We start from the raw sequence: 26,843 nt of genomic DNA, 5'->3' as shown, positions 1-26,843 counted from the left end.
ATCCAAAGAAAAAGGCCTTATTTACTTGGTAGGTACCTTATCAATAAGAAAATCCCTTTGATGGCTGTCTCAGTCAGTCCCAGGCTACTATAAAAATTACCATCAACATTTATTCTTTGGGACTCAGGAGGTTCAAAGTTCAAGATCAGGTGTCAGCATGGTCAGGTTCCCTGTAAGCCATCTTCCTGGTTATGTCTTCATCTGACCTTTTGTTGGTGCTTGCATCCAGAGACTGAGATCCCATGTTTTTTATAAGGCTAATTAATCCTATCATGAGGGCCCCATGCTGACAACCTAATCTGACCCTAATTGCCTCCCAAAGGCCCTACCCCTAAATATTATCACATTGAGGGTTAGAGTATGAATATGAATTTTGGGAGGGTACAAACAGTTCAGCCCACAGTTACATAAAAATCAAGGTCCTGCAAGTATAACAGATCTATTTTGAACAAAAATTAAAGTCTCTGAATATAGAAGAAATATGAGAAAGGCCACCAATTAATCACCTATAGAAGTCATCAAAGAACAATGTACAGTAACTATGAAGTTCAGAGACAAAAGTTGAAGCCCAAGAGCTACATGGGGCCTTTGTTTTAATTTTCAATTACTTGTTTCTAGGCAAGACCACAATGGAAATGACGGATTTCAAAGCTTCCTCATGTATGAAACCAGGTACAAGCTAGGAAATCTGATCTCAAGAAAAAGACCAAGAAAATATGATGTTTAGACAGAAAAACTTCATAGGCAGTATTCAGGTGAATGCCCTGAATTGGAATACAGATTGTGAAAGAAAAGCTTTTTGACCTGAAACTAAAAAATATGTGAAGAGTTTATACATAGATTGCTTAAAATATTCCAAATACCTTACATGTGTTAACTCATTTAATCCTCATAACAACTTCAGAAATAAGTATTATTATTTCCCATTTCTGAGAAAGGAAGACAGAAAGGACCAAGTTAAAGAGAATCTTCTCCCAAAAAAGTAGTTACATGCTCTGTGATTTTACTCTAATGGACCCTGAACAGGAAGGTGAAAGAATGTCAAAAGAAAGGCCATGAATTTTAAGGATACAATCTTCTGATGCAAGATTCCCCAAAGTTTCTTGAGTGTGGTGTCCACTGTTAACTATGTGTGGGTGAAATGGCTTTTTGTGTGGTTGCTCAGGATGCCAACTGTGATTGCATGGCCTCCAGGTAAGTCCAAATCAAACAAAACTCTAGGGCTCAGAAGTCAGGGAGCTATGCATTCTAATCCTAGTTCTAGTACTTACTAAGGTTTTAGGACAAAATAGTCTCCTTGGCCTCAGTTTTCTCAACTATTAAATGGAAATAATATCTCTCAGGACTGTACAAGGATTAAATGCAATAAAATGTAAAAAGCATAGCAAAGAGTAACACACACTATTGAACAAACATTAGCTCTATCCCTTTGGCTAAGCACTTCTAAGAGTCCTAAAAGACTTTGAGTCTGTAAAAAGAATATGACAGAAAATAAAATCCTTACAGGTTTTAAAAGCAATATAAAAATCTCTGAATGAGGGGCACCTGGATGGCTCAGTCATTTAAGCCTCTGCCTTCTGCTCAGGTCATGATCCCAAGGTCCAAGGATCCAGTCCTGCATGGGGCTCCCTGCACAGCGGAAAGCCTGCTTCTCCCTCTCCCACTCTTCCTGCTTATGTTCCCTCTCTCACTGTCTCTCTCTCTGTCAAATAAATAAATAAAATATTTTTTTAAAAAAATCTCTGAATGAAGATATCTTAAAACATTAAACAAATAATAAAGTTCATTAGGTCAGTTGGCTACAACTCTGGTAATGAAGTCAAACAAAGGTCAATGCTCTTACTCTGGCCTTTCTGTTCTCACAAGGTATATGATTATTTCATTTTCCAGAACCATCCTTTGTTCAAAAAAGAGCCAAATAATTAAACAGTCATTACAAACAAGGCCCACAGGTTGTATAATTTAGGAACAGAGCTAAGATAACAACTAAAAAAAAAAAAAAAAACCACCTCTGTGTCTTGAATACCACATTCAGTGAATAAAAATCCTCTCTCTTTTTCCCTCAAGTATCAGTATTTGTGGTGCAAAGATAAAGATCCAAAACCTTGGTGAGGATAAAATGTTTCCATAAATTATATAAAATCTATAAATACTACAAGAAGCTGGAAAGGGTTTCAAATGCGGTTGTGAGATGTTTGCTTCATGTTTAATACCTTTTTTTTCATTTCAATAACAAGTCAGAATATCCCTATAAATACAAAGTTAAGCCTATAATACTATATTCACACACTCAAAGAATGAACAAACTTGAAAAACAACATCTTTCATTGGCAAAATCAGTAAACATATTGGCAACCCTGTCAGATAACCATTTCAATCTAACATTTTATTTAACAGATAACTATTTGTAGAAAAGCTGTAAATTATATAAATACTTTTGTCAAAATGCTAAATGAAAGAAGCCAGATACAATAAGTTACATATTCTACAATTGTTTATATAAAATTCTAAAAAAAGCAAAACTAATGATAGAAAACAAATCATTCTTCACCAAAGGCCAGGGGTGGGAGGAAGAGACTGACTATAATAGGACACATGAGTTTTGGAGGTGAAGAAAATGTTCTATATCATGAATATGGTAGTAGACAGACAACCATACATATGGTTGGAGAAGTTTATGTGAAATTGTATCTCAATTTTTAAAAAGTTTATACACAATAAATCAGCATGCTTTTCAAATAATTTCAGTAAAAATATTTTATTTAGTAAAAAAATATTTATGGAAAATCTGTAAATAATATAAATATCTTTTAAATGATAAGCAGTGTTATCTTCTGACATTATTATAAGAAATACTTTTTAAATTTTCTAAAAAAAACTAGCAAAACTAAGAAGTACTTGAAGAGTGATCTTGAATGCAATTTAAAACCCTCCATAAAGGATAAGCTCAGTACAATGATGAGGTACTTGGTAGGTCTCTCAATATTTTTCCAGAATGTAACAGTATACCAGAAGTCAAAAATTTGGGTTGCACAGAGGCCAAGTAGACAACACAAGCGAGTGGCATGGAGCAAGTGTTACTGTGGTGAACTGCAGAGCCCATGTCCCTTCCCAAGTGAGCTGCTACCACTGGGTCCTACTGACTGATGCCCAGAAGCAGTGCAGCCAAAGCTTCTGATGTTTAAAGTAAAGCAAAAATCTACACTTTATGTGAAATTTCCCGATTTTTCAAAATGATGGTTCAAATTTCTTTTACAACACCATATGAGCCAAATAAAACACATCTATAGGCAGAATTATGACCTCTGGTTCACAGTGCATGCTTTCCGAACTTTTTCGATAACAAAGTCTTGGCATTTTTCTAACTGCTTACCTCTTTATTTGCAGTGAACCTGGAATAATGGGGAATACTGGTACGACTGAAGTAAATTCATCTCAAAATTACATAAAGACTAGTCACTTCTGGTCTTCTGCACAGGAACCAAGTCCTATTTACATTTCTAAGCATACTGGTTGGTAAGAAAACGAAATATCCATTAGAATAAGGGAAAAAGGGGTAAGGCAAACTGAAGAAAATCAGAACTTTAAGATCATAGTCAGCTTCTAGACTTGCAGAGCAACGAAATAATCCATGTGTTGAAATTTGAGAACTTCATTGCCCCAACTAGTCCAACCTGGCTGTAAGTTTCGAGCAAACAATTCCAAATATTCCCCATCTGGCTTGACATAGTCTTTTAGAACCTCTGTCCAAAAAAGAGAAAAAAACACAAAAACTATTATTAAGAAAGGAATCAATTTCCTTTTAGCATTTTAAAGCAGAAAAACAAGAAGATTTCCTTAAAAAAATGTGGGGGGACAGTTAATTAATTTCAAGGATTTCATCATAGGCTTTACTATTTATAGTTAGAAATCATTTGAAATAAGCACTCCTGAGATTGGAAACACAGTATCAGAAATTTCAGGAGTCCTGATTTATCAGTTTTCACTTGTGGATAAGAAAAAAGAATTTCAACACCCTCACAGGTGACTTTTCAGTTTTCCAGTACTGCTGATATATCTGTTGAATACTAACTTTATTTTTTAATAAATGTAATCTGTGTGTGAAAAAGAAGTATATAGGAACAACACAAAAATAACCCACTTTAAAAAACAGAGATAAAATATGCTATGCTAGCAATATATTAGTGCAAGAGCAGTAAATGAAGAACTAGATACCGATAAAAATACTGAACACATATAACTAACAAATAAAACACTTTCATAGCTCTAACTTGGTAGCACATTCCATCATTCCCAAATTATAGATCCTTTTTACCTAAAATTTCACCATATATTTCCACAAGTAAGTAGTCCTTATGCAATGTATTAATAACTACTAAAAATAATATTTTATCAGGAAAAAGGTACCTCAAACATATGCTGATTAAATGCTAAGATACACAGTAACAGAAACTATCCCATATTCTACCATACAAGATTTTTTTTTTTTAAAGCACATGTTCATTTGGATTGCAAATATTTAAATCAATTTAACTTTGATTGTTGTTGGTTAGCTACATTAACCATTACATGAAGTGGGCATGAAAATAACAATTTAGGCATGAAGAGTCCTAGAAGAGCATTTTTTAAATGTAGTTCTTAATTAGCATACAAGATTGAGCTTGGAATAATTTGATCAAATTCCCTTGAGGAACAGTAAGCATTCCTTAGGAGTACTTGACATAGAAAAAGTTTTAAAGAAAAAGTATATAAAATTTTATGTTCATAACGTTCTCCAATCACTCTCCCAGCAAAATAACTGTTTATAAAAATATTGGTCCTGTTTATCAAAAATCAAAGAATTTAAAGCATTCATTGTCTATAATCCAACTGCAGTCACATTTGGGCTTCAATAACTTTTAGGAGATGTTAACAGGAGAGTTCTAGTCCTTTCATAAGTGTATAATTAAAAATTACTAAACCTGAAAGAGAAAGATTTCCCCAGAGTCTTAGAGGACAATAAACTTATATCACTTTTCCATTTTTTTTCTCCATGAATTCAATGCCTTACCAACCTCAATTCACTTTTAATGTGGTCTAAGGTTATACTGAAGCAAGGTTGTGTTTGTTTGCCTGTTTATTCAGTGTTTTGGTAAAATACATTAGCAACTCTATTCTGGATCTATAATCTGGAGTCTGAATGTGCAGGAGTCAGCCAGTCAAAAATGTTTACTATTCTGAACAGCCACTATAATCAGTGCTATGGAACTTAACAAAGGAAACAGATACTCATGTTTCCTAAAAGTACACAATCTAGTAGAAAAAGATGGCCAGGCACTTGGGAGTTGACAACTATAATACATAAAACCGAAAACCATTTACTACCTCCTACTTTCTACATGTAACTCATTTCTGCATGATCTTTTTTTCCTTTCAGTTTGAGAAAAATAGAAATTAAAGAAGTAATATTTTTAAAATGTTAACTACATTTCAAAACAAAACAAAAGAAACAAAAGCAAATGAATAGAAATGTCTTACTCTTACTAATTTTAAATATCAGTTTAAAAGTAAACTCAAGATCTTAAAAGTTCTAATTACAAAGAAAAAAATTTGTAGCTATGTGTGGTAATAAATGTTATCTATACATATTGTGATCGGTGATCATTTCTCTATATATATACCATCAAATCATTATGTTGTACACCTGAAACTAAAACAATGGTATATGTCAATTATACCTCAGTTTTTAAAAAGTAAATTCAAATGTAGAAAGTATGAATATGACATACACATATACTTAGATAATTATATAACATCTGACATTAGCAAAACACACTTCTAATCAAAGAGGAGGAAATAATGCACACATAGCCAGTCATTCCCCTTTTGCTCTGGAAACAAAGGGCAGGGCGAGAGGAGAAGGGGCTCAAAACAGTGCACAGAATCTCATCAAACTGTTTCACTCTTCAGATAGAAACTGTTAGTGAGTAAAGTAGTAAAAGGAGTGGAAATTCCTCTAAAGTAAAATGTAAAAATAACCAGTTTTGATCCAAATACTTTTAAATCTTTAAACTTTATATACATTTATAATGTTAGATTACAAGGCATAGCTATTGATGGTTTATCTTTTAATCTGTGGCAGGAAACTTCAAAATTTAAAAACAGAGTAAATGCAGCAATAAGTCAAAATTTTTAAAAAAATCTTGGTGCTTTTATAGGAGCAAGAGAGAACATTTCATTTTATCAATTTGCATAAAACAGTTTAAGAACATTTACATGTAAAAGTTCTAAGCATTACATATAGAACATGTACTATCCCAAATCCTAGAGTTAAGATTTCAGAGTAAAATAAAATGCAGAAATTATTTTCTGATGGCTTTAATTTCTATAGCTCTATACCTAAAAATATATGTACTTGCTACATATAACATAAATTCAAAAATATAGAATTACAAATACTTCCTGTCTACCACCACCTAACCAAAACATAAGGATTATATGTCAAGTAGTGTGGATTTTTCCCCCCAAAAATCTAACTCTTCTTTTTAAAGGGTCTCAAGCCTTTAAAAAATAAATAAATAAATAAATAAATAAATAAATTTTGTTTGTGCTGCCCTCTACTGGGAAGATGGCAGAACTGCACTTCATAGATACGGGATGTTAAGACTAATTTTTTTAGGATTAATAAAAGACTAATTTTTTTTTTAAAGATTTTATTTATTTATTTGACAGAGAGAAATCACAAGTAGGCAGAGAGAGAGAGAGGAGGAAGCAGGCTCTCTGCTGAGCAGAGAGCCCGATGCGGGACTCGATCCCAGGACCCTGAGATCATGACCTGAGCCGAAGGCAGCGGCTTAACCCACTGAGCCACCCAGGCGCCCAATAAAAGACTAATTTTTACCTACTATTTTAAAACCCTGTTTCTTAGATTAATCTTTAAACATAATTTTACCCTATTTAAAAAGAATTGATAAACAGTTTAACTGTAATTTGAGAATGAAAGGTTGGATCTTAGCTTTTAGATTTTTAAAAGTAAAATAATAAGCCCTAAGACAAATACTAAATTATGCTTTGATACTCACTGAATGATAAAGATAATTCAAATGAGAAGAATACAAATTAGGTTCCTTCCACTGAATACTGTTTTGGTACATTGAATAATGTACCAAACATGATTTTTTTCTCAAAGAACAGTGCAATCTCACTTCTCATTTAAGTCACTAATATTTAATGCAATGAACAGTCTATGACAGTACAAAGCTTAAAGATGATTATTCACTCAGCATGCCTCTATGTCAAAGAATGGATCATCAGGTACACATCTGAATATTTCTCAAATGAAGTAACACTACAAACTCTTCCAAATAAGCAATTTAAGAGAACAGAAATCCTAAGCGCAATCAATAAAAATTACCTTGGGAATCTGTAATTCACTTTCCCATGTATTCTAGCTCATGAAATATCCCATATTCTACAAAATAATAGATAGGCTGGGGACCCTGTAGTTTTCCTGAGTGGCAGCTTAAAAGTTTTGGGTTTTTTAAGCAGGAATCACCAAATTAATAAAAAAGATATTCCTCAAAAAAAATTTTGAAGAGGAAACAATCACAAATTGAGTATGTCATTTACATTCCTATTTGGGGGTGGAGAAGGCACAGAGAAAGGGAGAGAGAGAATCTTAAGCAGGCTCCATGCCCAATGAGAAGCCTGACATGGGGGCTTGATCTCATGACCCTGAGGATCATAATCTGAGCCAAAATCAAGAGTCAAACACTTAAGCCACTGAGACACCCAGGTGCCCCTATATTCCTATTTTTTTAAACTCGTACTTGAAAAATTTAGCATTTACGGAGCTTCCACTATATGCTATATAATTTCAAATTAAGCAATCTTAATTCTAAAAGATTAAACAACTCTAAAAAAATCAAATACCATTAGTCTCCCTTTAAATGAGGACTTTGAGGTAAAAAATTGTTAGAGTAACTCATAAAGTAGCAGAGCCAGGATTTAAACCCATGTCAGTCAATCTCCAAAGCCAAAACTTTCCATTATTCCTTGCTGCTTAGTTTCACTGAATAATAAACATTATATTAAAGCACTAAGGCTAGTAAGACTAGGCTGCGGCAATTACCTTTCCAATCGTTCAGAAAAGCCACACTACCTCAACATAAAACTGAATCTCTACCAAGTATCAAGGAGACTCTATCTCTCTCTGACTGCTATTCTGAGTTCCCGGTCTCAGAACAAGCAAGGGATAGAGTGAAATAAAGCCCCTAGTAGAACTACAGTCCTTAGATGCCCCATCAGTCTTCAGTCTATCAAGGACAGTGAGGGAGTAACAACCAATATAATAAGGGGAACCTAAAAAATTGGTATAAAAGGAAAAGCAAAAGTGAAATGAAACTCATCTACACAGTGCAGCTGGCAATCCCACAAACCCATCTCTTGTTTCAACAGTTCAACAATCTTGTTCAAAAGTCTTTGGATGGAACAGACCCAGAGACCCCCTTCTTCCAGTCTCTGACTACTCTATAACCACCTTCCAATCTCCTTTCCAGCAATGACTTCCAGGACCAGCCAACCTCATTTCTTGTGGTTAGCTCCTTATTGCTGACCAACGATGAGCTCCCAGATTCCTCAGAATTATCCTCCCAAGGTGGAGGCCCCTGTTAACTGTCTGGTCAACCTGAATTTGCAGACCTCCTTCACCTCTCAGGGCTTTTATATGGATTGTAACAATGTGACTCTGGAAGGCCTAGGCACTTCTACCTCGAGTTGGCCAGGCATCTCTTGTAAGATGCAAAACCAGTGCGACAGCCATACCTTTTTCCAAAACATGAAGAAGCCCTCCCAAGATGAGTGAGGCAAAGCCATGAATGCCATGGAAGCTGCATGGCCCTGAAGAAGAACCCTGCATGCTCTGTTCTACCCACATAAATCCCCATCTGTGGGACTTCCTGGAGAGCTACTTCCAGATGAGGAGGCAAAACTCATCAAAAACTTGGGTGACCACCTGACTAACCTCCACAGGTTGGCTGGTGGCTGGCCCCAGGCTGGGCTGGGCCTGTCAAGTATCTCTTCAAAAGGCTCATCCTCAAGCACAACTAGAAGCTTCCAGAGCCCAGCAGCCTTTGAGGGGCATGTCCACATCCCCCTGATGTCAGAGCTTCTGCCTGTGCCTCTCCCTGCAGCCAGCCCTTTAACCATCATAGAGCCATCTCCCAAGTCATGGACCAAATGAAAACAATAAAGCTTTTGTAACAAAACAAATAAATTCTGCTATGAATTTTAGAATATTAATGAAAATAAAACATCCATTTAGTTTCCAAATCTCTACACCATTCAAATAATAAATTCAATTCTTTTTTCAATTTGCAGATGTCATAAAAATTCTATTTTATGAAAACATACCAGCAAGAGGTGGCTTATGGGAATGAAGAGTACAGGGCACACTGACAATTAATTTGTGATCTGGAATGGGAAGTACTTTTACATCTTCATTCCTAATTAAAACAAGACAACAAAATAAATTATATTTTAAGGACAATTTTTCATATATAAGCCATAGTTTCCTTGATTCTTTTTCACCTTTCAAACAGAATCTGAATTTAAAAATAAACTCAAGAATAGAAGCAATAATGGAAATCAGCAATTTAAGTACTGAGACATTACTGAAAATTTCCTTTTCTTCAATATAATGACAATTATATTGAAGTTATATATAATAACCAGATAAAACAAAAGATAATATAGAATTTCATGTGCCATATCATTCACACTTTTCTATCTGAACTATTTCCAGATTTTCAAAAATGTAAAAATTAAGGAAAGTTAATGATCTATACTGAAATTAAGGAAAGTTAATGATCTATACTGTACTATTAATATTATAAAACATATAAATGCATACATTTATACAATTTTGAAAAAATCATGTTTCCTACCTTAATGGTACAGCAGTTTTTTCTTGAACTCTCCCCAGTATAAGACCTTCATAAGGCTTTTTGTGTGGAGAATCTAATGGGAACACAAACTCTCCTGAATTGGTGATCTGATAGGAAGGAGACAAAAATACAAAACAAAATAAAACCATACATCTGTAAATATCCAGGAAAGGGTTTGGCTTATTTCCTATCACTATACAGTTTCTACCAAAGAAAAAGAAATTAAACCTTTAGGCTAGTGCTATCCAAAAAATGTAATGTAAGCCACAAATGCAAGCCACATGTGTAATTTAAATTTTCTACTAATATTAAACATTTTAAAAAGTAAGAAGAATGAGGAAATAATTATAATTATATATTTAGCTTAGTCTCACATAACCAAAATACTATTTCAATATGTAATAAATTCAAAAAGTTATTGAGTATATTACATTTTTTTTCTTTCATACAAAGTGTTTGAAAGCCAATGTGTATCTTAAACTAAATATCAATTCAATTTTGACAGGCCACATTTCAAGTGCTAAAGAGCCACATATTGCTAGTGAGTATAACTTCACAAAGCATCTATAAGGGACTAAAATATTTTAAATACCACTTTATCATCTTACACATAAAAATCTACTTCTAATTAAAAATGTACTCCTGAAACCATGTTATCATTAATTCATTTATTCATTCAAACAATACTTATTGATTACTGGCTATGTGACTAAGTGGATTATAATAAAGTATATCTTATTAAACTTTGTAAAATATACTGTCATTAAAAACTGTCAGAGCTGAAATTAGTAATTAAAAAAAGCTCAGGGACTGGTAAGATAGACAATACTTTGTCTAAGCCCTTGGCATTATAAATCCAGAAGTTCAATTTTGTCATTTCACCCTGGAGTGATCATACTCTCAAAGACTCACTTAAAGCTAATCAAACTGAAAACATAATTGATAATAGCAATAGTAATTTATTAACTAACCACTGAAATACATATTTTCACCAACAGAATATTTGTTGAACCTTTAACTCAATATCAAGATAACTAAAAAGCCAAATCATTAAAGTCCTATTATCACCTCTAGGGCCCAGGAGAGACAGTATCTCTTCCACACAGTGCTGTATAAATATATGCAAATTCTTATTCTTTTGATATATTTTATATTCAATGCAAATTACCCCTTTTGTTATACCAGTACAAATAGTTACCTAATAGCATTTCATATAATATACTGGTTTTTTTTGGTTTTAAACTCTGGGCTTATCATATCATCTCTTGTACTGATTAGTACTACAAATAAGTAGAATACTCTTAGATTTTATGTATTAACATTTACTGGATTTCAGAAGGTACCCTCTTCCTGACTTTGGCCCCCATCTCTGACAATAAAAGAACTGTCATTATGTACAGGGTAGAATGGAATTTTATACTGCCATCAATGTCCTAAATACCAAATCAACCAAAGCTAAGCCCAAAGTATGCTATTAAAAGCAAAGATACAGGGGTGCCTGAGTGGCTTCGTGGGTTAAGCCTCTGCCTTCAGCTCAGGTCATGATCCCAGGGTCCTGGGATCGAGTCCCATATCGGGCTCTCTGCTCGGCAGGGAGCCTGCTTCTTCCTCTCTCTCTTTCAGCCTGCCTCTCTGCCTACTTGTGATCTCTATCTGTCAAATAAATAAATAAAATCCTAAAAAAAGAAAAAAAAAGCAAAGATACAACAGTTAATGTTTGTTTGCTAAGTCCATTAAAATAGGTGTAAATAAACAATGTACACACCTTTTATAAGATATTCTGGTAGCCCACAAAATACATACAAAGTACATAAAAACAGAATTCTCCTGTCTAAAATGAATATATCAGCTATATAAATACTAAACATTCAATCGATAACAAGTTGGCTTATCTTTTTAAAATGTAGGAGGGCTTTTGCAAAATTCATCAAGTAGACAATGCATCTTTAAACAGATGTCTAATGGACTCTGAACAGATGCCTTATTTTTCTGTATTTTTTGGTTCTTATAGTAAACAGAGATACTAAAGATCATTCAACCAATCCAAGAGTTGAGTTACTTCTTTCAAAAGTAGGCCTAGCGGCACATAAGACACTGAAGACTTAAGTTAAAATTTAAAGTACTTAAGGTTCTTGGTTTTTTCCACCTCTTCTGTGCTGGGTTAGCTATTCTCCTTCCCATGCCCAGCAACATAAGGAAAAAAAAAACAACTACTACAGGAAAGAACTCAAAAAGGGTGACTTTTCAAAATTGTGGATGCATAAAGAGCAAGAAGATGAAGGACAACACTATTTCAATGCTTACTGACAAATTCTCCAAAGTATTTTGGTGTTGTTTTTTAAACTACAGACATCAGAGCTTTTTAGAATGCCATCCAATTATTGCTCCCTGAATCAAATATTTCCTAAGGCCAGCAGTTTGAGACTCTACTACAAAAAGAGAACAAAAAGTAAAGAGCCTTTGAGAATAAGAAGATATAAGTATTCAGCATCAAAAAGAAAAAACGTAGTATGGCAAAAGTTTTAAATAGATTGTTTTGAAGGAATAGGGCAGTGACATGTTAAGTGTTAAAAATTAGATGCTACATTTATGTGACTTATATGTCACACTATATGAACAAATAAGTTACTTTTTCAACTTACTTTTACCCAGTGCCACTCAGCAACTATCTCAACAGACCAAGAAGGATAAAGTTCTTCCTTTACAAAACGTAGGTGCTTCTGTCTATTGGTCACCCAGGTAATAACAAGACAGTTTGGAGCCGCCAGTTTAGGAATAGGTATCTGCTTTATTTGCAGTGGTGATAAATAGCTGTACCTAAAAATAAACAAAAAGTGATATCAGCAAAATTCACTGCAAAAAGGAAAAATAAGCAGACAGAAGACCCATGTAATATTGACTCCACAGACACAAAGCCCCTATACTTAGTTATTTGTATAACTAAACATGAAGCCACAGCGACACCCAGTGGACACATTATTACAAGCAAGTCAGAATTAACCATTTTTCATTTTTAGTAGTATAAAATTGTCAGCTATCTTTATCATTTCTAAAAGTATTACATTTCAGTAAATTCACTAATATCCTTCTCCCCCATTCAAAATTAAGCAAAAACCACTGTTTGGTTTCCATAATCTGTATTTTACACAAGGACCCCCATCACAGTGAGTCTTCAAACTGCTATCTCAATATTCTATATTTTCAACCCTCAATTTATCATCCTGCTTCTTTCTTATTCCAATCAATTCCACTGGGGTCTTTGAAATCATCATGCCTTCAGGGTGCCTGGGTGGCTCAGTCAGTTACCTGTCTGCCTTCTGCTCAGGTCTTGGAACTCCCTGCTTAGCGGGGAGCCTGCTTCCTCTCCCTCTGCCACTCCCCTTGCTTATGCTCTGTCCTCATTCTCTCGCTCTCTCAAATAAATAAAATCTCTTAGAAAGAAAAGAAAGCCTCATGCTTTCATTTAAAAAAAATTCGATAGTCTTGCACTCCCACCCCAGTCATTAATAGTATAAAGTTTCATTTCTCTTGCTGGAACTACTTGCTCTATCAAATCCAATCTAATGGATTTCTCTAACACCCTACATATACAACAGAGAGAGGAGAGTCCATATTCTCCTAGCTCCTCTGTTAGCTGCTTCTAGGCTAAAACTCCTCCACATTTGCATAAAATCCACTTCTCTTTGAGAGGTATGCTATCTGGCTGTGCTAGAATGTAATGTCCTTTATTGAACCCATTTGTTCCTCACTCTCCGTAATCAATGAAGCCTTAAGCTAAGATCCTTCTACCTTACCAACACAAATCTTGTCATTACCCTGGGCAATTTCAAGGCACAATCAATATGATATGCGTACCTCAACTATTCTTCCCCTACACAAATACAACTGCATTCATCCCACTAATCCATTCCAGGAACCCTAACGTGGACCTCATCACCACTCACACTTATTCCAACTCTGAAACTAAACATCGATTTATCTCTGGCTATAACCTTTTAGTCTTCATCTATTCTTTGACCTTATCGAAGCAAACCATGCCCCATCCCTCTACTTTACTGAGTCAATCATTTCTTCCTGCACACATGCTCCTCTTCTCCAAAGACTACCAATCATTTCACTGCCCTCTCATTAGCATCCTAAATTTCCATCCTCCCTTTACCTTTCACCCCCAAACTCCTTCAAACCTCTAATCTTCAGTTCAACCCCACTTCCACAGAATTCAATTCAACCTCTTTATATGGGGAAAATCAGGTAGAGAAAAATGCAGAAGTGAAGAACTGGGTCAATTAAACCCATTCTCAGGCTATCAAAATGACTCATTAATTCTTTTACTTATCCTTGGTCAACTACAAGCCCTCATCTCTTTTCAAATTTCTTACCTAAACTCACTCTTGGCAGATGAAATTAACTCATATATCACTAAAAATAAAGTCCACCAGACTCCTTCAAGTACTTAAACCTCTCCCCTTACACACCTTCACCTATCCATTTGGATACATTTCCTCTTAAATCGAATGGTATGGCTTTGCCTATCTAAAGCTTATCCCTCCACCTGTGTTCTCTCGTTCCCATCTTCCAGTATCTTACAATGCTAGTTATTCCTCTCCTTTTGTGTCTCAACCTCTCTAGCAGTTCCTCACCATCAGCCTAGGTTTTAAAGGAAGAAAGAAAAAGACACAGAGAAGGTGGGGAGGGGAAGAAAAAAGAAAAGAGAAATTCCCTCAATTCTACAACTAAGCTAAGGACTGGTATGCATTTAGTGTTAACTACTTTCACTACTTTATTTTATTCCTCCAATGACTATAATGAGGTTTCTACTACTATACCTACTCTGTAAAAAGTAAATGACATTAAGATGTCATTTAACGGCCAAATGCAATAAAAACTGGAATCCAGTTCTTGCACACTTAGCAACTGTATGATGTGAGGAAATGATCAACAGCATTTCTTAAATAAACATATGAGTAAAACAATTCACATCTTATACACCCATTTCCTACCATCCAGACTGGTGCTCTTCTAGTAGACTAGCTTTTCTTATAATCAAAGTGATAACTTAAAAAAAAACTAAGTTTGCCAAAGTATGAAAAACATCAGGTCAAGATTTTGAAGTTTGATGTTCCCAATAATTGCAGATTCTTTGATTCCCTCATTTTTTTTTAATTGGGTTGATGTGGCATAAAGAAGGAGGAATGAAATATTCCTTTTTGATGTTGTTGTTCAATCTCCTGGAAATCACTGAGCAAACTATAAAATATGCACCTTTATCACCAAGATAGTATTGTTTAACCTGAATCTAATCATGAAGAAACAATCAGACAAATCCAAATGGTAGGAAATATACAAAAAAGGAACATGGGATCTTAAAAAAGAGTCAACATCCTGAAAAGTAAAAAATGGCCAAGAGACTATTCTGCATTAAAGGAAGAAAAGAAAAAGAAAGATTAAATGTAATGTGTGATACCTGACTGGAGCCTAAATCTGAACAATTAAAAGGAAAATATAGCCATAAAAAAACACTTTGAGAAGACGTGAAAAAAAAAAGAATATATCGTGTATATTTGATAATATTATTAATGGCAATATTAATTTTATTAGGAGTAGTAAGGGTATCATAGTTATGTAAAAGAATATCCTTGTTTTTAGGAGATACACATGAAATAATTTATAAGTGAAGCATGATGTCTACAATATCAAGCAGAGAGATGGAAAAGAGAAAATACATACAATTTTGGTAGAATAAATATTTTAAAAACTGGTGAATCTAGAGGAAAGGTAATTTGATATTCATGTACTACTTTTTCAACTTTTTTCAAAGCTTGGAATTTTAAAACTCAAAAGTTGAAGGAAAGAAATACAATAAATCATTACAAAAAAGATCATGAAGATACACTTACAGGCTGAAAAAAACAAAAAATTTCAAAAAAATTTTTTAAGCAAAAAATTGCAAAATGTACTATATAAAAGTATCATAAAATATTATAAAAGGAATGAGTCTATTTTCCAGAATTATAAAAACTGCCACCAAAGATATTGCTAATTCTGATCATTTGTTTACTTTTTTTAAACTTCTAAAGAGTATTCAAGAATAACATATAAAAAAGCTATCAATTTTCATTAAGATAAAAGGCAAATGAAACTTAAAGTTATTTTTTAAAAAATAATTCTTAGAGAAAACTGGAATATTACAAAAGAATATTACATTACCAAAGAATATTACAAAATTGGGCTTTGATTCTTTTGAATTTAACACTTAACTCTAATAATGAGAAGAATTGGGAACAGTCTTTTCAACATATGATGTTGGGACAACTGGCTATCCAAATGCAAAAGGATAAAATTGTGATTCCACCTCACATACAAAATTAAACTCAAATGGATCAAAGACTTAAACATGAGAGCTGAAACGCTTAGAATACACAGGTGTCCATGATTGTGACCCCGATTAAGGCAATGGTTTCTTAAATAAAATACCAAATGCAAAAAAAAAAAAAAACAAATGCACAGCAACAAAAAGAAAAATAGGCTAAGCTGGACTTCAACAAAGTGTAAAGCTTTGTGCTTTGAAAACATTAGAAAGAAAGTGAAAAGGCAAGAAAAGAAAATAGGAGAAAATACTTGCCAACCATATAAGGTAAGGGCCTAATATCCAAAATACATAAAGAACTCTTAGAAATCAACAAAAAGACAAACAACTTAATTTTAAAATGTGCAAAGGATCTGAAGAGTCAATTCTCCAAAGAATATACACAGATGGCCAATAAGAATATGAAAAGATGCTCAATATTATTAGTCATTAGAGAAATGCAAATCAAAACGACAAGATATCACTCCATACTCATCAGGATGGCTATAATCAAAAATAAACACAAAACAAAAAGTAAGTGTCCCTGAGAATGTAGAGAAACTGGAACCTTCTTATGTTTCCAGTGGGAATGTAAGATGACACATCCATCATGAAAACAGTTCAGTAGTTCTTCAAGAGTTAAAGGTAGAGCTGCCATGTGATGCAGCAACTCTATTCCTAGGTATATACCCAAAATGAATGAAAACATGTCATCTGGAATTAGGCAACTACAAAGTCTGAAGGAATAGGCTTTAATTCGGAACAGGCCTTAATTTTGTCCTCTCTCCTACAACCAACTGGAAGTTTGGGCAGTTTCCAAAACCACTCAGGTTCAATAATTTGTCAAAAAGACTCACAGAACTTTATTGAAAGCTATTATAATAATGATTACAGTTTATAACAAAAGATGACTAATAAAAATTTATCACATAAAGGTTATTATGGTTTAATACAGATTAAAATCAGCCAAAAGAAGAAACTCAGAGCAGAGTTGGGGGGGCTTACAAACACAGAGCCTCCAAGAGTCCTCTCTCATGGAATCAGAACACATTACCTTCCCGGCATCTATGTGTGATAATACACACAGAGTACTGCTAACTAGGGAAATTCACCTCAGCTTCAGTTTCCAGAGTTTTAACTAGAGATATATTACTTGGGCAAAATAAAGTGACTGATAGCCCAGGTGGTTGAACTCAGTCTCCAGGTTAACTAATACCACTGGGACCAAAGCCTACCCTAAATGACATGGTTGGCCTTTTTGGTGCACCAATCCCTATCCCCTTATTTATACAGCCAGTCTCCCAACTACCTTCACCCAACCCAAGCACTCTAAGCAAAAACAATCCTATCAGGTATAGATTCCCTCCCAGAACCTAAGAGAACAGTCAAACTTTGTTTGGGCAGCGTCAAATTCTTTAACACACATTGTTCACACAAAAGATTTTACAGGGGTGCCTGGGTGGCATGGTTGGTTAAGTATCCAACTCTTGGTTTCAGCTCAGGTCTGATCTCAAGGATGTGAGATTAAGCCCATGTAAGCTCCACATTCAGCATGCAGTCTGCTTGTTATTCACTATCCCTCTCCTGCCCCTACTGCTCATGCATGTACTCTCTCTCTCTCTAAAACACATAAATCTTAAAGAAAAGAAAGAAAAGAAAAAGAAAGGAAAGAAAAGAAAAGCTGTACACAAATGCTTATGGCAGCACTATAGCCAAAAGCTGGAAACCATACAAACATCACCAACTAACAAATGGATAAATAAAATGTGGTATGTATGTACATATGTGTATGTGTATGTGTGTATGTGTGTGCGTATATATATACATATACACACACACACAGATCCATCCAATGGAGTATTACGCAGCCATGAAAAGGAATGAAATACTGACATATGCTAAAACATGGATGAACTATGAAAGCAAATATCTAATGAAGTAAGCCAGACACAAAGGCCACATGTCATATGATTCCATTTATACATAATGTCCCAAAAGGTAGGCATATGGAGACAAAGAGAAGATTAATGGTTGTCAGAGTATGGGCAAAGAGGCAAACTAGAAGGAACAGGGATTCTTTTAGGGGTGATAGAAATATTCTGTAATTAGATAAGGTAATAATTGCACAACATGAATTGCACAATGTCAATGAATTAAACCACTAAACTGTACACTATAAAGTGGCTAAAATGGTTAATGTTATCTAGTTTTCAAAAACCTCCCTGGGAAGCCTGGGTGGTGCAGTTGGTTAAGCACTGGACTCTTGATTTCAGCTCAAGTCATGATCTTCATGAGATCAAGCCCTGAGTGAAGCTTCACACTCAGAGTGGAGTCTGGTTGGGATTCTCTCTCCCTCTCGCTCTGCCTCTTCCATTCATGATATTTTTCTCTCTCTCTCAAATAAATAAATAAATAAATAAATTTAAAAAAAAAAAAAGCTATATTAGCACCCTTCTCTCAAAGAGCACCCAATCTAATGTTTACAATCTAATAATAAAAGAAAAAAGAGATCACTCACCACTGTAACTAAAATACAGAACAGACTGAAAACATTAAAATTTCCTAAGAAGGTCCAGATGGTGACACAGGAAGACTCTGAATTCATCTCCTCCCACAAACTAAATCTATACCTATATATAGAGACATTCCTCCAGAAGAAGAAGAGAGGGCTGACTGCACAGCTTCTACACAACAAACAATAAAGGACAATAAACAATAGGGAAACATAGAAGTGTGGACACAAAAGGAACCCCACTCTTCATTAGGTGACCTACAGTAGAGAAGGATATTGATGAGAGGCCATTGGAAAGACTCATCAGCCCTCAGACATAGCAGTTTAAAGGGCAAATAGTTTATAAATGAAGGAAATCCATTTACTAACACTAGAGCATCCAACAAATAGGTACAGAACCAATGCAACTCTCACAGAGGAACCAGCAAGCACCACTTTTACGTTCTGCATCTACCTCCATAGTGTAAACATGAACAGGGTTCCGGTACTTTTCCAACCTGGTAGGGCCACCCCAGCACACTCCAGACACCTGGCCCACTCCAGCTCCAGCCATCCCTCAAAGACAGCCCCCATGTAGTACACCCCCAGACCCCAAATACATCAGCCCCAGCTCTAGCCATCCTGCCAAGGGCAGCACCCTCCAGGACCCAATTAGCTTATGTCCACAGCATAGCCCATCCTGGAACATACCCAGCCTATGCCCACTTCCACTCCAGCAATTCCACAAGCCACAGCACAACATGCCCCACCAGAACCTCCAAACCAACCCACTCCAGCTCCAGCCAGCCTACCAAAGCCATCAGGCAGTCTACACAGCAGGCAGTCCAACATAAGGCCACTCCTTCAATACCATGAGAGTTAGCTCTTATAGCTAATTCACAGAAACACACACAGAAAGTCAAACAAAATGAGGTGGCAGAGAAATATATTCCAAACAAGACAACAAGGAAAAAACCCAGGAAAAAAAAGGAAAACCTAAAGAAAAGGAGATAAGTAATTTACCTGATAAAAAGTTGAAAGTAATGATCAAAAAGATACTCATCAGGGGCGCCTGGGTGGCTCAGTGGGTTAAGCCGCTGCCTTCGGCTCGGGTCATGATCTCAGGGTCCTGGGATCGAGTCCCGTATCGGGCTCTCTGCTCAGCAGGGAGCCTGCTTCCCTCTCTCTCTCTCTCTCTCTCTGCCTGCCTCTCCATCTACTTGTGATTTCTCTCTGTCAAATAAATAAATAAAATCTTTAAAAAAAAAAAAAGATACTCATCAAACACAGGAGGTGAATGGAAGAACATAAGACAACTTCTACACAGAGAAAGAAAACATAAAAAAGAATCAATCAGAGCTGAGGAATACAATAACTGAAACGAAAAATACATTAGAAAGAACCAAAAGCAGATTATACGATAGAGAAGAATGAATCAGCAATCTGGAAGAGAGAATAGTGAAAAAGATTTTTTTAATGAGGACAGTTTCAAGGGACTTCTGGAACAACAAGCATACTAACATTCACATTTTATGGGTACCAGAAGGAAAGGGCCAGAAAATTTGAAGAAATAATGGCTGAAAACTTCCCTAACTTGGGAAAGGAAACACATATCAGATGCAAAAAGCATAGAGAGTCCCTAATAAAATGAAACCAAAAAAAAACTCCACCAATACATATTATAAATAAAATGGTAAAAGGTAATGAGAGAATGTTGAAGGCAGCAATTTAAAAAAAAAAAAAAGTCATAAATGAGGAAAATCCCATAATATGATCAACTTATTTTACAAACCAGAAAGAGTGCCAGGATGTATTTAAACTGCTGAAAAGGAAAAACATATAACCAAAAATACTCTATTCAGCAAGGCTCTCAGTCAGAACTAAAAGAGAGATAAAGGGTTTCCAGATAAGCAAAAACTAAAGCAATTCACCCTGACTAAACCAGCCATACAAAAAATGTTAAAAGATCTTTAAGCAGAAAAGAAAATCCCATGACTGAAAAACAAGAAAATATATGAAAGAAAAAAATCTCACTCATAAAAGCAAAAGTCTAGTAAAGGCAGTGCATGAACCAATGAAAAAGCTAGTATGAGGTTAAAGACAAAAAAGTAAACTCAACTATAACTACAATAAGTAGTTAAGGGATATATAAAATAAAAAGATGTAAATTATGATGTCAAAAACAGAAAATGTTGAGAGGCAGTAAAAAAGTAGTGCTTTTAGAATGCATTAAAACTGAAATAACTATCAGCTTAAAATACAGTGCTTAAAAAATATCTAGGTCAATATAAATATATGCAGTTTATAGGAACCACAGACCAAAAAGCTACAGTAGATATACAAAAAATAAAGACAAAAAAACCCAAACATAACTCTAAAGAAAACCATCAAATCACAAGGGAAGAAAGCAAAGGAAAGACAAATAAACAGAGAAATGCAAAAATAACCATAATATAATTAAAATGTCAATAAGTACATGCCTATCAGTAATTACTTTAAATATAAATGGATTAAAATGCTCCAATTAAAAGACATAGGGAAGCTAAATGGCTGAAAGAAAACAAGACCTATCTATATACTGCCTGCAAGAAACTCACTTCACATCTAAAGACAAACACAAACTAAAAATAAAGGGATGGAAAAAAGTACTCTATGCAAATAAAAACAAAATGAAGGCTGGAGTACCAATACTTGTATCAGACAAAATAGACTTTACAACAAAGACTGCAACAAAAGATAAATAAAAGAATTACATAATGATAAGGAGGTCAACCTGAGAAGATATTGTAACAGTTATAAGTATTTATGCATCTAATATAGTAGCACCTAAATACATAAAACAAATCTTAACAGACTTAAAGGAAGAAACTGACTTTAATACAATAATGATAGAGGTCCTCAATACCCCCACTTACAGCAATGCATAGATCATCCAAACAGATAATTGATAAGGATACACTGCTCTTGACACATTAGACCAGATGGAGTTAATGCATATACACAGCATGTTTGGCCCAAAAACTGCTGAATGCACATTTTTTTCAATGGCACATGGAACATTCTTCAGGGCAGATCATATATTGGGCCACAAACAAATCTCAATAAATTTAAAATGACTTAAATCATATCGGCCATCTTTTCCAACAACAGTATGAAACTGGAAATCATTTCCAAGAAGAAAACTAGAAAAAACAAGAAGTATTACTACACAGCAAATGGGTAAACAAAGAAATCAAAGAGATCAAAAAAATACTTTGAGACAAATGAAAATACAACTTTCTAAAACTGCAACAAAACTGTTCTAAGAGGGAAGTTCATAGCAATACAAACCTACCTAAAGAAACAAGAAAAATCCCAAATAAAGCAATCTAACCTAAACTAGAAAAAGGACAACAAAGGCCAAAGTTAGTAGAAGGAAAAAAATAATAAAGATTAGGGTGGAAATAATTGAAATAGAAACTTTAAAAATCAATGAAACTAAAACCTGATTCTTTGAAAAGCTAGAATTGAAAAACTCGAGCCAGACTCATCAAGAAAAAAAGGGCTCAAATGAAAAAAGAAAGGGTTCAAATGAATAAAAGCAAAAATGAAAGAGAAGTTACAACTAAAACCACAAAAATATATAGGAGACTACGTAACACAGGAGACTACCTAGAAGAAATGGATAAATTCCTAGAAACAGACAACCTTCCAAGACTGAATCACAAAGAAATAGAAAATCTGAATGTACCAATTTCAAGTAACAAAATTGAATCTGTAATTTTAAAACTCTCAGAAAACAAGTCCAAGACCAGACTGTTTCATATATGATTTCTATGAAACATTTAAGGAAAAGTTAGTAACCATCCTTTTCAAGTTATTCCAAAAAGTTAAAAAGGAAGAAATGCTTCAAAACTCATTTTACAAGACCAGCAGAATCAAAAATACCACTTAAAAAAGGTCAATATCCCCAGTGAATACAGATGCAAAAATCCTCTTCAAAATAAGAGCAAATCAAAATCAACAATACATTAATAGGTTCATACTCCATGATCCAGTGAAATTTACCGACATAATACACCACATTAACAAGACTAAAGATAAAAATGTGATCATCTAAATAGATACAAAAAAGCATTTGACATATATAACATCCATTTATGATAAAAACCCCAGTGGAGCAATTACAGAAAGAACATACCAAGTATAATATAGTCCAGATATGATAAACCCTTGGCTAACATTATATCAATGGTGAAAAGCTGTAAGTTTTTCCTCTAACATCAGAAACAAGACAAGGATACGCATTCTATTCATTCTCTTCATTCAACTTATTCAACATAGGGAAATCCCAGCCAATTAGGCAAGAAAAAAAAAAAAATCAAAGGCATCTAAATTGAAAAAGGAGTAAAATTGTTACTAATTACAGATGATATAATATCATATACAGAAAACCATAAGGCTCTACCAAAAAAAATGTTAAACTAATAAAATAATTCAGTAAAGTCACAAGATACAAAATGAACATATGGAGAAATGTTTCATTTCTATACACTAATAACAAGCTATCAGAAAGAGAAATCAAGGGCGCCTGGGTGGCTCAGTGGGTTAAGCCGCTGCCTTCGGCTCAGGTCATGATCTCAGGGTCCTGGGATCGAGTCCCACATTGGGCTCTCTGCTTGGCAGGGAGCCTGTTTCCTCCTCCTCTCTCTCTCTGCCTGCCTTTCTACCTACTTGTGATCTCTCTCTGTCAAATAAATAAATAAAATCTTTAAAAAAAAAAAAAAAAAAAAAAAAAAAAAAAGAAAGAGAAATCAAGAAAACAATCCAATTTAAAATTGCATCAAAAAGTTATACCTAGGGGTGCCTAGGTGGCTCAGTGGTTTGGGCTGCTGCCTTCGGCTCGGGTCATGATCTCAGGGTCCTGGGATCGAGCCCCGCATCGGGCTCCCTGCTCCCTGCTTTCCTCTCTCTCTCTCTCTCTCTCTGCCTGCCTCTCTGCCTACTTGTGATCTCTGTCTGTCAAATAAATAAATAAAATCTTTAAAAAAAAAAAAAAGTTATACCTAGAAAAATAATCAACCTGTGAAAGACCTGTACTCTGAAGAGTACAAAATGAAAAATACTGAAGACAACACAAATAAGTGGAAATTAATTTACTGTGTTCATGGACTGGAAGAATTAATATTGTTAGAATGTCTATACTACACAAAGCAATCTATAAATTTAATGCAGTCCCTATCAGGGCACCTGGATGGCTCAGTCAGTTAAGTGCCTACCTTTAGCTCAGGTCATGATCCCAGAGTCCTGGGATCAAGTCCCACATCAGGCTCCCTGCCTTGCAGGAAGTCCACGTCTCCCTCTGCCTTCCCCCACCCCCGATTTGTTCTCACAATCCGTCTCTTGCTCACTCTCACTCTCTCAACCAAAGGAAATTTAAAAAAAAAAAAAAAGGAATTAATGCAATCCATTTCAAAATACCAATGGCATTTTTTTTATTTTTTTTTAAAGATTTTATTTATTTATCTGTAAGAGAGAGAGAGTGTGAGAGCGAGCACAGGCAGACAGAGTGGAAGGCAGAGTCAGAGGGAGAAGCAGGCTCCCTGCGGAGCAAGTAGCCCGATGTGGGACTCGATCCCAGGATCCTGGGATCATGACCTGAGCCGAAGGCAGCTGCTTAACCAACTGAGCCACCCAGGCGTCCCGGCCAATGGCATTTTTAATAGAACTAGAACAAAGAATCCTGAAATGCCTATGGAACCACAAAAGACTAAACAGCCAAAGTGATCTTAAAAGAAAAAAAACAAGAGGTTACCAGGCTCCCTGACTTCAAAACATGTTAAAAAGCTATGCTAATAAAAACAGTATGGTACTGGTACAAAAAAACATACATATATCATTGGAACAGGATAGAGAGCCCAAAAACAAAGCCACACAAACACAATCACCATTTGGCAACTGCCTTAATAATAACTGACATGGGCAGATTCAACAATAGATGCAATATTAGTTTTCTACTGCTGCTTTCGAAAATGTCAGATTCATGAAACACCAGTAAAGACACAGGAACTTCCAAATTAAAGGATTCTAAAGAGGGGTGCCTGGATGGCAGAATGGTTTAAGCTTCTGACTCTGGGTTTCGGTTTAGGATATAATCTCTGAATCCTGAGAACAAGCCCATATTGGGCTCTGCACTCAGCGCAGAGTCTGCTTGAGAATCTCTCTTCCTCTCCCTCTGCCCCTCCTGCTTATACTCTCTGTCTCTCTCTCTCTCACACAAATAAATAATAAAATAATGTTTTTTTTAAAAAGTATATTAAAGAGACACAACAACTAAATATAAGTAATGATCCAGAATTTTATTTTGCTATGAAAGAGGTTTCTAGGATAACTGGTAAAACCTGAACAAAGTGTATGGATTAGATACTAGTTTATATCAATAATAGTACTCTATCAATGTTAAGTACCTATTTTGACAATTATGTTATGAGAGAATTTCTTTGTTTTCAGGAAATATAAAATTAAATATTTCAGAGCAATTTATTTTCTCCTAAATTATTTTCAAATGATTTTTAAAGATGTATAGATATAAATATTTATACACACAAACACATAGAGAACAGATACATGAATACTTCGTATGATTCTTGCAACTTTAAGAGAAAAAAATCCCACTGTACAGCTCATAAACAAAAAAGCATAAAAAAGCTGGAGATAATTGAGGAGATAAAGAAATTCCATATGAAGTTGACGTCAAGGTAATAGAATTATTCAGACTAGAAATTGAACATGAAAGGAACTGTAACTGAAGATATTCACTAGAATGGGAGAGAAAAACTTAGTTTTAAAAAGCTGTTAAAAGGAAATGTCAGGGGTGCCTGGGTGGCTCAGCGGGTTAAGCCGCTGCCTTCAGCTCAGGTCATGGTCCCAGGGTCCTGGGATCGAGTCCCACCTGGGGGGCTCTCTGCTCAGTAGGGAGCCTGCTTCTTCCCTGCCCCACCCTCTCTGCCTCCCTCTCTGCCTACTTGTGATCTCTGTCAAATAAATAAATAAAATATTAAAAAAAAAAAAGGAAATATCCTCTCAGAAATTAATTGAACTAATTACTCTAAGAGGTGACATAAACAAAAAAGGTGACATAAAACAAATTTTAAATGGATTAGACAAATTCATTCTAGCAGCTACTGAGGGAAACTATGCATACCTCAGAGATCCTCCAGTTCAGTTCCAGGCCACCACAACAAAGCTAATATCACTTTTAGTAAAGTGAGTCAAATTAATATTGGGGCTTCCCAGTGCATGTAACAGTTATGTTCACACTATACTGTAGTCAACTGAGTATGCAATAGCAGTATGTCTAAGAAAACAACATACATACTTCATTGCTAAAAATTGCTAACCATCATGTGACTTTCATTGAGTCATAATCTCTATTCACAGATCACCAAAACAAATAATGAAAATGTTTGAAATATTGCAAAATGTGACACAAAGTGAGCAAATGCTGTTGGAAAAATGAAACCAACAGATGTGCTCAATGCAGAGTTGCCACAAACCTTCAATTATTTTTTAAAAAGGCAATATCTGCAAAGTACAATAAAGTCACACACAATAAAACAAGGTATGCCCATATTTTGGCACGTATTTCTAAACTTTAAAATGTGATATCAAAGGAAGCGAAAATGTTGCCCTTTGGTATTACAGAAATATCCCTCAACTGGTTCAGTCAGTAACCTCAGTCGTCAATAAATATATTACTTGTTACATTCTTATACCTATATGTCATTCTAGTGCAAGAGAATTACCTAATTAGGGGAATGAAAAATTGAAAATATTTTAGTAGTTTCAGACAACCTACATCTCAAACTAATACTTTTAGCAATGTAACCAGAATGTAAAAAGGACAATTAGCTCTTAGAAAAGTATGGGTGCATGGATGGCTCAATCAGGTAAGCACCTGACTCTTGGTGTCAGCTCAGGTCTTGATCTCAGGGTCGTGAGTTCAGGCCCCACATTGGGGTTCATGCTGGAAATTAAAAAAACAAAAACAAAACAAAACAAAACAAAAAAAACCCAAGGCGTATCTAATCTAATAGACAATTTA

General features: G+C 34.9%; 1 protein-coding gene across 4 annotated transcripts in view; it reads right to left on the bottom strand.

Annotated features, from left to right (window-relative positions):
• Positions 1-2,093: 2,093 nt before the first annotated feature.
• Positions 2,094-26,843, bottom strand: part of METTL4 (methyltransferase 4, N6-adenosine) — a 43,774-nt gene continuing 19,024 nt past the window's right edge. For 2 of the 4 annotated variants that reach the window (XM_004742796.3, XM_045065415.1), the window contains exons 7-10: positions 12,566-12,740; positions 9,924-10,030; positions 9,391-9,482; positions 2,094-3,743 (exon numbers count right to left, since the gene is read on the bottom strand). In XM_004742796.3, coding sequence (XP_004742853.1) covers positions 3,604-3,743; positions 9,391-9,482; positions 9,924-10,030; positions 12,566-12,740 — 514 coding nt within the window. In that variant the 3' untranslated portion in view covers positions 2,094-3,603. The remainder of the gene's footprint in view (positions 3,744-9,390; positions 9,483-9,923; positions 10,031-12,565; positions 12,741-26,843) is intronic. The other 2 variants (XM_004742795.3, XM_004742797.3) reach the window with 1 other exon arrangement.

The sequence above is a fragment of the Mustela putorius genome, unplaced genomic scaffold (genome assembly GCF_011764305.1).
Source record: "Mustela putorius furo isolate JIRA1106 unplaced genomic scaffold, ASM1176430v1.1 tig00003858_pilon_pilon_pilon, whole genome shotgun sequence".
NCBI lineage: Eukaryota > Metazoa > Chordata > Mammalia > Carnivora > Mustelidae > Mustela > Mustela putorius.
Note: the sequence above shows the minus strand (reverse complement) of the source record. Positions and strands in the feature narration are given on the sequence as shown.